The sequence below is a fragment of the Tubulanus polymorphus genome, chromosome 1 (genome assembly GCF_964204645.1).
Source record: "Tubulanus polymorphus chromosome 1, tnTubPoly1.2, whole genome shotgun sequence".
Classification (NCBI taxonomy): domain Eukaryota; kingdom Metazoa; phylum Nemertea; class Palaeonemertea; order Tubulaniformes; family Tubulanidae; genus Tubulanus; species Tubulanus polymorphus.
In genome coordinates, this window is record NC_134025.1 from 668,035 (window position 1) to 680,205 (window position 12,171).

A 12,171-nucleotide genomic window follows, 5' to 3' on the forward strand; every position below is an offset into this window, starting at 1 on the left:
AATCGAAAAACAAACAATAGGAAACTAATTTTAAAAGCTTTTTAGGTTGTTTGCGTGATGTTTTTGGGTTCATGAATTATTAGTCATCGCGTAGGAGTAATCTAGAAAAACCCAGATCCCGGCCACTTCCTTTTCCGGTTGAACACGGCGTGGTTTCACATCAGAAAACTACGACGCTCCGATTAGGACGACGAAATAAGGGCTTCTCTCCTAACCGATCAACTTAACCGAATACATGGTAAGTTTTCATAAATTCACATTAATCTTAAAACTTTATTTCAGTCTTCTGTAACTGGCATTCGATTTCACAATTTTTATTTCAATTTGGCCGGGCGCCGCGGGCCTCTTTTTGAGTCTTCAAATTTTATTTCCACTTTCACTTTATTCAATGTTTTCACAGTTTCTACCTTTACCTTTTTGTCTCTTGTATAGAGGAAAGAACTTTGTATTTTTGAATTGCCTTTAAATCGAATGAAAGGGGAAAATATTTCATAAAAAAGTATCATTATCACTTTAGTTCTATTGTCTGCTTTTGGCTTTGTGGTGCCGGTGGATGCAATGCACAAAAGGGAATCTAACCCTGCTAAATTAATACCACCACTCAGATTTTGAAGGTAATTCCAAACCCCAACCGCTGGATGGTTTGTGGACAGTACCCACCTTTAAATATCAATTGATTTTACTCCTCAGATTTCAAATTGCAATAAGGCCTTATGCGCTAAATTCTTGATAATGACCAAATTAAGTGTGAACATTGTTAACACATGATGTTGTAATTTCATTATATTCCAGATGCCAGAACCAACTGTAGAAAACATGGAAGAAACTGAAGTAGAAACCTTTGCGTTTCAAGCTGAGATCGCTCAATTAATGAGTTTGATCATCAACACATTTTACTCAAACAAAGAAATTTTCCTGCGAGAATTGATTTCAAATTCTTCCGATGCTTTGGATAAAATCCGCTACCAGAGTTTGACCGACCCGGCAGTTCTGGACAGCGGCAAAGATCTGAAGATCGATATCATCCCCGACCCGGCCAACAATGTCCTGACTATCGAGGATTCTGGTATCGGAATGACGAAGGCTGATTTAGTGAACAATCTCGGAACGATCGCTAAATCTGGAACTAAAGCTTTCATGGAGGCTTTACAGGTAAATAACCCCTAATTCATTAGGGGATCACCACATTCCCTGATCTATGAAAGAACAATGAAGTTTGGGTTTATTTCGAGAAAAGATGAAATAATTTGCTATTCTTATTGGCAATGCAGTGGCTGCCCGATATCAGAGGCAATTAGTCAATCTCAAAATTATTTAAAATATCCGCTTAGCGTTGGTCTTGGATGTAATAGTCTCATAACTGGATTCAATAACTAACTTCTAATTTTCATGATTAATTGAAATGAGAGTTTTCTGTTTTCTCTTCATATCTATTCTAAAATCATGGTTCCTACAGATCAGGGTAATTGGGAAAAACTTGGGAATTTGAAAAATCGTCCTCAAATCAGGGAAATACTTGGGAAATTCATTACATTTTACATATATTGCATTTGCCAAGGGCAACTTTCTTCAGCGATTTTCCCTTGAAAATCACATTCATCGACCAGTCACCACTAAAATAACATGACGATATGTGTTCATTTCCATTTGGGAAAATTGAAAAATCACCCATGAAGTACTTGGGAATTTTGAATTCATACAACTGTGGGAACCATGTAAAATGTATATGATGTATAATTTCAGTCTGGAGTTGACATATCTATGATTGGTCAATTTGGTGTTGGTTTCTACTCTGCGTATCTCGTCGCTGATCGTGTAACAGTTCACACTAAACACAACGACGACGAACAGTACGTGTGGGAGTCCTCGGCCGGTGGATCGTTCACAGTCCGTAACGCTAACGCCTCGGACCCCGTCATCAAACGAGGAACGAGGATCATTCTTCACATCAAAGAGGATCAAAACGAATACATCGAGGAGAAACGCGTTAAGGAAGTCGTGAAGAAACACAGTCAATTCATCGGATACCCGATCACGCTGTTCGTCGAGAAAGAACGAGAAAAAGAGATCAGCGACGACGAAGAAGAGGAAGAAAAAGAAGAAAAGAAAGAGGGAGAGGAGGAAGAAGAGAAGGTAAAATTGAATCTCGTTTCCGTGGGAAATATTGAGAAAGTTATTGTCGCAAATGATGTTGAATTCTTTTCCCAGCTTATCCATATATGCTGATACAGCGCTAACTAAAGCCAATCATCTGATGCGACCAAACTATAAACTTTCTGAATCCTGGCAGCTCTACAGTTCACAGTCAACTTCTGACTTCACAATTTGGAAGTGAAATGTCTCAGAATTGTTAAACTCTGTCCCAGATTCAATGAGTGTGTAGTGTGTGTAAGTAATGCTTGGATGTATTTTAAGGCTGATGAAGACAAACCAAAGATAGAAGATCTGGATGAAGATGAGGACGCCGATAAGAAAACTGATAAGAAAAAGAAGAAGATTAAGGAGAAGTACATCGACTCTGAAGAGCTGAATAAAACTAAACCTCTGTGGACACGTAATCCTGACGATATCACACAGGAAGAATACGGAGAGTTCTATAAATCATTGACCAACGATTGGGAAGAACATTTAGCTGTCAAGGTAGATATTTACGTTCTGGAAATAGGAACCAGTCCAACCTAGTTTAATCCTAATGATTACTTATTCTTAGCTAATTCCAATAAGGAATACAAATTAGGGGTCAGAAATTGAGATGACTTGAGTTGGCCGATTAATTGGCCACTTAACTGAATCAAACTGTATTTGATTCTTTTATAAGTTGCAAATGATGTTGAATTCTTTTCCCAGCTTATCCATAGATGCTGATACCGTGCTAACTAAGCCAATCATCTGATGCAACTTGAACATGATTATTTGGTGGTTCATCTATTTGAAATTGATGAAGTAAAATGATTTGAAATGTTTTTTTTTGCAGCATTTCTCAGTTGAAGGTCAACTGGAATTCCGTGCTCTGTTATTCATCCCAAAACGAGCTCCGTTCGATTTGTTTGAAAGCAAAAAGAAACGAAACAACATCAAACTGTACGTGAGACGTGTATTTATCATGGATAACTGTGAAGATCTTATTCCTGAATATCTCAGTAAGTTCTAACTATCCAACAAACTACTGGACCCAGTTCCACAGTTCTGGGTTAAAGTGAGTTCATTTTCAGTGAGTTAAATCTTAACTCACAACTGTGGAACTGGACCCCGTCTTTTATGATTCCTAATTCACTATTAATCAATGTTTGAATATCATTTTTCTACTGAGGTTCATGTGACCTTTAAAGTTACTTGTCATAAATATAAATGAAGAGTCTCTTGATCGCAAATGATGTTGAATTCTTTTCCCAGCTTATCCATATATGCTGATACAGCGCTAACTAAAGCCAATTATCTGATGCAGTAATTCATTAGACTCTTACAATTCAATTAAAAACTGATGTTCATTTCACCTCGTCAGGTGTCTGATTAGTGCCTGATTTTACAGATAGATGTCGCTAGTTGTACGCTCTAAATGATAAGTCTATTTTGCGTTACAGATTTCATCAAGGGTGTAGTTGACTCCGAAGATTTACCGTTAAACATTTCTCGTGAAATGTTGCAACAAAGCAAAATCCTGAAAGTCATCCGTAAAAATCTCGTGAAGAAGTGCATGGAATTGATCGAAAGCATCGCCGAAGATAAAGACAACTTTGCCAAGTTCTACGAGCATTTCGCCAAGAACATGAAACTCGGAATTCACGAGGATACGACCAACAGGAAGAAACTCGCTGATTTCCTCAGATATTATTCCTCTCAATCCGGAGACGAAATGACTTCATTGAAGGATTACGTGTCGAGAATGAAGGAGAACCAGAAATCCATCTATTTCATCACCGGTAAATATCTCATAAATTTATCTCTAGTTTCACTGATACAGGTATCAATCTGCTGCCTCGAATCGGGACCTCTGTCAAAGTCTTCTGTTGTTGATTTACAATTAAAAATTTCTCGGATGAAGTTCTGAACATATGTAATGCGTGAATTCTTAAAAGTTGATCTAATATTGAATATTTGACGTGTAAGCAGATTGATACTTGAATTTGTAGATTTCTAGAGTCAAAATAATTCATTCTTTTCGCAAATGATGTTGAATTCTTTTCCCAGCTTATCCATATATGCTGATACAGCGCTAACTAAAGCCAATCATCTGATGCAATGATCTGCGGTATAAATGACTGTATAAACTGAGTGTAGATTTGATCTGAATGCAGTGTTATTTAATTTCCGACAGGTGAAAGCCGTGAACACGTACAGAATTCAGCGTTTGTTGAAGGAGTAAAGAAGAGAGGATTTGAAGTGTTGTACATGATCGATCCTATCGACGAATACGCTACTCAACAATTGAAAGAATACGACGGTAAAACGCTCGTTTCCGTGACGAAAGAAGGATTAGAATTACCCGAGGACGAGGAAGAGAAGAAGAAGTTCGAAGAACAGAAAGCTCATTACGAGGGTCTGTGCAAAGTGATGAAGGAGATTCTCGATAAGAAAGTCGAAAAGGTAAGAAATCATCCCTTCATTACTTCACTTTAGGTCATTTAATTATCATTAATATGAAACTTAGGGTTTGAAAGAGTTACCTATTAGAACTAATCAGTCTTGAGTCGCAAATGATGTTGAATTCTTTTCCCAGCTTATCCATATATGCTGATACAGCGCTAACTAAAGCCAATCATCTGATGCAGTAATTAAGACTGTTAGTTCTGAATATTGTCTTCAGTTAAATTAATCAAACATTCACTCTATCATTAAGGTGGGGTCTGTTATGTCATTGTAGTTAGTTTGAACTGTAATTAATTTTGTGTCTAATTTCTAGGTTGTTGTATCAAACCGTTTGATCACGTCGCCGTGTTGTATTGTCACAAGTCAATACGGTTGGTCCGCGAACATGGAACGCATCATGAAAGCACAAGCTCTCCGCGATACGTCCACGATGGGTTACATGGCCGCCAAGAAACACCTCGAAGTCAACCCCGATCATTCCATCGTGAAAACGCTTCGCGAGAAAGCCGAAACCGATAAAAACGATAAATCAGTTAAAGACTTAGTAATGTTATTATTCGAAACATCTCTTCTGTCGTCGGGATTTACTCTCGAGGAACCGCAGATTCACGCCGATAGAATTCATCGCATGATTAAACTAGGTTTAGGAGTCGAAGAGGACGAGATCGAAACCACGGAGACGGCCGATGAATCGATGCCACCCCTGGAAGGTGAGGACGGAGACGATAGCACGCGTATGGAGGAAATCGATTAAATCTTTAAACTCTTTAATTAGTATTTTTCAAGCGAAGATCAAATTCAAACTCATCAATGTTGTCTTTATGGACGTTGCCCTTATTGATGTCAGTCGTTAGTTAAATATTATCATTGTAATTACAGTGGAACCTCGTTAAAATGAGGCAGATTATAATCTGATGCCTCCACCGACGATTGGGTTCCACTGTAGTAATATTTATCATTAGGTTATCTTAGAATTATTGAAACTGGTTAAAACTGTACTAGTGGAATCTATTGTGTAACCTTATTGATTTATTCAATCAACGATGTTGAAAAGAGACAATAAAATTCTTTTGTATTAATTTAGTCCGTATTTAGTGGTAAATCTTTTTTTGAGGTGGTGAAATTGAGGATATTAGTGGTAGAACTTCATTATCTCAAATCCATAGAATGGTTGCCTGTGAATGCTATGCTGATCGTGTATTATCTTAATCGATATAGGATCGAAATTGGAGACATCCGGATAGAGTCGGCCCCCATGATGCGCATGACTTGGTGGCAGCACTGTACGGTCCCCTATAGGAATTTCTGTGAACTAATTAACGAGGACGGTTAGTGTATAGACTGGTTACCGGTCTCTAAGATATTGAATGGGACAGGCAACCAGTCTAGGTTAGAGTACGGAAATAAAATTAGTTCACAGAAATTCCGCTTGGGGACCGTACAGTGCTGCCACAACTTTGATTGAAAAACAGATATTAAAATAGGATGTCCCCAGGGTTACTACGGTTAATGGCGATTCTGTTCTCTCGGTGAATGCTGTAACCTAGGCATCACGAGATTACTATCTGTGGATGCTGTAACCTAGGCATCACGAGATTACTATCTGTGGATGCTGTAACCTAGGCATCACGAGATTACTATCTGTGTGATGCTGTAACCTAGGCATCACGAGATTACTACTATCGGTGGATGCTGTAACCTAGGCATCACGAGATTACTATCGGTGGATGCTGTAACCTAGGCATCACGAGATTACTATCTGTGGATGCTGTTACCTAGAGGCATCACGAGATTACTATCTGTGGATGCTGTTACCTAGAGGCATCACGAGATTACTATCTGTGGATGCTGTAACCTAGGCATCACGAGATTACTATCTGTGGATGCTGTAACCTAGGCATCACAAGATTACTATCGGTGGATGCTGTAACCTAGGCATCACGAGATTACTACTATCGGTGGATGCTGTAACCTAGGCATCACGAGATTACTATCGGTGGATGCTGTAACCTAGGCATCACGAGATTACTATCTGTGGATGCTGTAACCTAGGCATCACGAGATTACTATCAGTGGATGCTGTAACCTAGGCATCGCGAGATTACTATCTGTGGATGCTGTAACCTAGGAATCGCGAGATTACTATCTGTGGATGCTGTAACCTAGGCATCACGAGATTACTATCTGTGGATGCTGTAACCTAGGCATCACGAGATTACTATCGGTGGATGCTGTAACCTAGGCATCACGAGACTACCTACTATTGTATCCTCCTATTCTATCCTTTTTAGGGGTTATCCCCCAGAAAACCAACTACATTCTCAGGATGTTGTATTTTAATTTTCCAGACAGACGTTCCGAAATACTACTTCAAAATAAATCTTGCGTTCAATCCTGTTGAGACAAGAGATTTCCATTACAGCGACCAAAAGACAAACAACAAGTCAGATTTCTGCATTGATATTTGAATATATTTGTGACTAATGAATATAGTTCACGCAGACCATCATCATACACAGCATCAGTCAGTCATACGGAATCAAGAGGCTCAGCCTCAAACAATAGTCCATTCGTTAAAGAATTTTGTGAGATACAGACCTAGAATTAATGTTTATTTAGGAGACAGTTAAAGTATCTGTGTAATTATTTCATATCACAGTTAACATACTGAAACAATTGAACATTAAATAAGAGTAGTGGACACAAGGGCTCGTTGTAGTTTAAGCTTAAAGTTTGAACCTCAGAAAATGATGGCAGGGTTCGTACTGTTTTATAGTCTGATTTTCCGTAAACTTGTCCAGGCTAAATATCCAAATATCTTTATCTACTGAATGAGCTTATACGTAATAAGGCAGAATGGAAAGTTTTTTAATTCAAATACTACCAGGCCTACGGTACAACAACCACCAAGAATTATCCCCACATTTCTAAAATATCATAGCATCAGAACAAACACTTAAAATTTCTTAACTTTATTCAGGACCTGTACGAACCCTGGGAGAAGCAGTTCTTTCTTATAGAGATAACACTGAGTTATACGGCTTATTTTCAAGATAAACCGAGTAGATTTGACTAGGCCTTCATCACTATACGCAGATGATAGATAATGGATAGTAAAGACAATTGCCATTTGAGCAGTCGTGACTTAGCTCCAAAATTAGACTGGTCTGCAGTTTTCAAGTCATGACTGTATAACTGGCCTCAGAATTTGAAATTCAGTGAACCTCAGTAGATATTTTGGCACGGTTATATTTGTTCTCATGAAATAGTTTCACAATCATTAATAAGACTGAAATGATGAAGGTTTATTCGAGCGTTGACTTCATCATTGATACCATAAAGTATTCATTTAATTATTGATGAATTTATTCAATTTTTGTGAACCTTAAACTAAAATAAATGACACCAAACAGAATCTTAACAGTCAAACTCGGCTTAAGTCGTCATCTCTAGTTTTGAGTCGCAATTTGTATGTCTTATCAGGGTCCGATCTAAGGAATGAAAGCCACTTGCCCAGGGGGGGGGGGCAAGCATATCTGGAATTTCACTTGCCTCCTCCAAAAGCTACTTGCCCTACACAGGCAGTCCGATTGGTGGCACTATCATCCATTTTATCGAGTGGGAAAAAAGCTTTGTGACATGAAACTGCACTAGGTTCATAATACTTGCCCTGATGAGAATATACTTGTCCGCGGCAATCGGACAAGTGCTTAGATCGGACCCTGCTTATTCAATTCATTAAGTAAAAGTCATCAACAAAATGATCATCACAACAACTTAAGCAAGTTTCAATGTATGGGGAAACTGCAACACCAACTTTCCCACCAGATGGCGCGACGAGCAATCAGTCTTACGTTTTCAAAATAAGTTCATTACCAATCAATTCTGAACTAAATTGAGGTTATTCATTTTTCAAAATTCATTTTTCACTCCTTGATTGAGTTTTCATTAATAATTGATTCATTAAACAGAAAAGTGAGTTCACTCGATGTAAGAAATTGAACGCAGAAGACGGAGTAACTACTAGTGACACCTGGTGGATCCTCACTCGCCATAAGTGGAATGATTGCCTCAGTAGCGTTGGAGGTTCCCCATTTCATATAAAACATCTATTGCATAATCTAACATGCCAGGGTCTGTTTTTATAAATAGAGCGCGACCCCTTACACTGTGTTGAGAGAGAGAGGCAGTTATTGTTAGATTTCAGAAGCAAGCGAAAGATTATGTACAAATCTGTAGATAGTACGCAGGAGACACAATAGACGGCAGCACCATACGATCACAAATAAACATCACAAAAACACGTCGTTTATAATTTTATCACACTTTGATGAGAAACACGGATTGAACCCGCGGTTTAAAATCCATTCTCTGGTTTAAAACATTCGGTGGATCATTCCACTTCCACTTCCACACACATCTAAAACATATCAGAAACATACAATTATACAATCGATCAGTTTATAGATCTCATTGTGGATAATGATACAAAATTAAAACTGTGATGAACTGTCAGCAGCTGAGACATGTATTCTTCCACAATATCCCCTTAATTCAAAACACAATTTTAGAAATCCTTGATCTGTGTCAAGTAGCCATATACAGTAAACCCTGGGCCCAGTTTAACACAACGGTTTCACTCTTAAATCTATTTAATTTCTTCATCAATTCAGTTTATCTTAAATCGAATTAGGCTTTAATCGTTTTTGTGAAACAGGGCCGTGGAGTGATTTGATTGTTCCTCCGCGAAATCCGAGGCAAATGCTGAGTATACAGAGTGATTGAATGAATGGAGCTTACCTGACATGGTTGATTAATAATTATGACGAGTCTCATAATTCAGGAGATAATCCGTTATCTCGTCCGTTTACTAGAGTTGATTCACAGCTGTGTGGAGATTGAGGTGAAGAGATATCACCTGAAATCAAACACAAATTATCCATCAGAGCCACAATGAATAAATAACTAACTCCATTTTCATGCCATTTTGGTAAATTAGATTCTTAAGTCAGCTGAAAAATTTCTAATGCCCCATATTTCTGTACCGTCCAGAAAGATGCCATCTAGTTCAGTTGAACCAGGTCCTTTGAAAACCCCCCCCGGGTCTACCCCCCCTGAGGTTGGTGCCTTCTGTCACATTAACCCACTATTTACGAACTATCATCGTTAGCGTAGTATAGGACTGGCTCAATAGAGGGCGTTACTCACCACTAATAACACTACCGGGTCGAGCCCACGTACAAACGAATCCCTCCTGACACGCGGTAACTAAACATTCCTCTCTGAATACTAACGCTGTTAGACGTTCGTGAGCGATTTTCTTACAGACTAGCGGTTCTAATAACGGAACCTCGTCTAATCTCGGACACGCCGCCGTTCCCAGTATCTTCAACGTATCGTCTAACGGTTTCACGTGATTGTTTCTAAGCAACGACGATTTATCGTTATTTTTACTCGCCAAACTGAAATTACGTTTGTGTTCTTTTTTATCGTCTTTTCGATCGCCGATGGCGAGGGTCGCGAATTTCTGACTGAGAGACGACGAATTCGACGACGAACTGTCTCCTGTATTGTTCACCGCTGGGTTCATATCTTTAGGTATTGAGTTAGTATGAGAATGCGGGAGACTGTTACTACGCGGAGGTAACGTATAAACGACGCTAGTTCGCTGACGACCGAGCGGCAGTTTTAATATATCCTCCGTTAAATCCCATAAACACATCACCGTATCCTGACCGATCGAGCCGAATCTATACGTCGTTATTTTACCCTCGGTCGCCGAGTGACGTTTCGTATTGTTGAGTTTATTCGATCCTCGCGACGAGGAGTTGAACTCGTCGTCGGATCCTCCGCTGAAATCCGACCCCGGATCGACGTTCTCGCCGGCTGTGCTCGTCGTGTAACAATCGAACGTTACCGCGTTAACCCACGATTTATGCCCGGCTCCGCGACAAACGACGCGTCTCTCGTGGAACGACCAGACCGTCACTAAATCATCCTCGCCCCCCGTTACGATATACTTCCCGTCCGGAGACCAACAAACGCATAATAATCCTCCGAAATAACTCTTAGTCGTTCCGACGAGTTCCATAGAGTTATAATTAAACACTCGTAAATAACCGTCCTGACTGACGATCGTTAGATACTTAGAACACGGACTGAACGCAAACTCATTGATCGCTCCTTCTCCTATAACCCATCTATACAACGGGTTACGTGTACTCTTAGTTTTACACGTATAAACAGTGAATCCTTCGCCTTGTTTGAATAGCTGATAATGAGGAGGTGTCGCCCCGCACAACAGTTCCTCGTTATAAACGTACATTTGACCGCTAGCGTGCGAGACGAGAAACTGATTCTGCGATCCCGGAATCCATCGGATACAAGTCACTTTAGTTCGATCGATCAATCGCTGAAAATATAACAAATAACATCAGTGAAACTTGAGCTGATTTCGGCGTAATTGTGACAATCATTTAGATCCTAAATAACGACTTGCAATTAGAAATTACGATTGGGACTCAAAATAGAAATCAATACTTCATGGAGAATTTTACCCCTCAGTCACAATTGTATTGAACTGGTCAAAATGAACACTTTATATTTTCACAATCCTTAATAAACAGGCGTTGACTTGTCGAAATAGTTGCACATCTTTTTTACAATTAAGAATTTCAACCAATAATTCACAGTTTCAACCGATTCTTACCTCTTCGTTATACAGTTTACTGAGTTCACGTTTAATCGGGTCAATCAGTTGAACCTGACCTGCTGTAAACCCAACCAGTAACATCACACTATCGACTGTAGCTGTCAGTCTATTGAAGTCATGGCAAGTCGGTAATGTACCTTTATAAGTTCGCTTGTCAATCGGTTTAGTCAAATCAGCAGCCTACAAATAAAATACCGTATCAGCATTGATTGTTCACTTAGGACCAAATACAGTACTACCTCTTCTCCATTGTGACTACTAACACGCCCCCTAGTGGTTAATTAATGTTATGAACCAGCGAGCAATTCACTGGACTCGGTCAAACCACAAAGCAGTTGAGCCATCAACAAAATAGAGAAGTCTTAATCATGAATCAATGAAATAACTTGCATAATGTGATCATAATCCTCATACGATTTGCAACCGACAATTCAGATTCAGATTTGCATTTTGACAGCTAACACACCACACAATGCCTGAACGAACTGGGAGGATAGAGGAACAATTGAAGGTTTCAGGCCTCGGGTACGCACGGACGGGGATGTCTGTTAGAGAAGAAAAAGGAGGAAGCATTTCCTCGTACCTTTCTAACTCCTTTATAATTGTAGAAAAACAATTCTCGTCCGACATTGAAACAAATTCGTTCCCCGGATTTCGATGGATCGTTGTGATCCTGTAAACAGATGAATGATACTTTCACTGCTGTATTCGCCTGTCCGTTATACGCTACTCGATTCGGTCGAGAATATTCCGATAAACTCATTAATTTGTAGGTTCCTTCACGAGTAATAAACTGTGTTTTAATTTCTGTCTCTTTCCCTCCTCCCTCACACGACGCCATATTGGTTTCTAGCTGAATGTCCCGGATGTTT

At 39.3% G+C, this 12,171-nt stretch overlaps 2 protein-coding genes across 2 annotated transcripts; one reads left to right on the forward strand and one right to left on the reverse strand.

The window, feature by feature from the left end:
* The first annotated feature begins 116 nt into the window (after nt 1–116).
* On the forward strand, nt 117–5,670 carry LOC141903287 (heat shock protein HSP 90-beta-like). Its single transcript, XM_074791387.1, has 8 exons — nt 117–238; nt 793–1,152; nt 1,744–2,133; nt 2,416–2,640; nt 2,975–3,140; nt 3,582–3,920; nt 4,316–4,584; nt 4,901–5,670. Exons 1-8 carry the CDS (start codon nt 236–238, stop codon nt 5,339–5,341), a joined length of 2,193 nt encoding a protein of 730 aa, XP_074647488.1. The 5' UTR covers nt 117–235; the 3' UTR covers nt 5,342–5,670.
* Nucleotides 5,671–7,043: 1,373 nt separating this feature from the next.
* Nucleotides 7,044–12,140, reverse strand: LOC141903297 (WD repeat-containing protein 20-like). Its single transcript, XM_074791399.1, has 5 exons — nt 11,883–12,140; nt 11,297–11,479; nt 9,796–10,999; nt 9,388–9,505; nt 7,044–9,007 (listed from the first exon to the last, which is right to left on the reverse strand). The coding sequence occupies exons 1-4, from the start codon at nt 12,138–12,140 to the stop codon at nt 9,420–9,422; spliced, it is 1,731 nt and encodes a 576-aa protein (XP_074647500.1). The 3' UTR covers nt 7,044–9,007; nt 9,388–9,419.
* Nucleotides 12,141–12,171: the final 31 nt, after the last annotated feature.

Coding starts and splice junctions, on each gene's coding strand:
- LOC141903287 (XM_074791387.1), top strand. Junction 2,134..2,415: donor GAGAGGAGGAAGAAGAGAAG/GTAAAATTGAAT, acceptor ATGTATTTTAAG/GCTGATGAAGACAAACCAAA. Junction 2,641..2,974: donor AAGAACATTTAGCTGTCAAG/GTAGATATTTAC, acceptor TTTTTTTTGCAG/CATTTCTCAGTTGAAGGTCA.
- LOC141903297 (XM_074791399.1), bottom strand. CDS start 12,140: ATGGCGTCGTGTGAGGGAGGAGGGAAAGAGACAGAAATTAAAACACAG. Junction 11,480..11,882: donor ATTATAAAGGAGTTAGAAAG/GTACGAGGAAAT, acceptor TTTTATTTGTAG/GCTGCTGATTTGACTAAACC. Junction 11,000..11,296: donor GTAAACTGTATAACGAAGAG/GTAAGAATCGGT, acceptor TTATATTTTCAG/CGATTGATCGATCGAACTAA.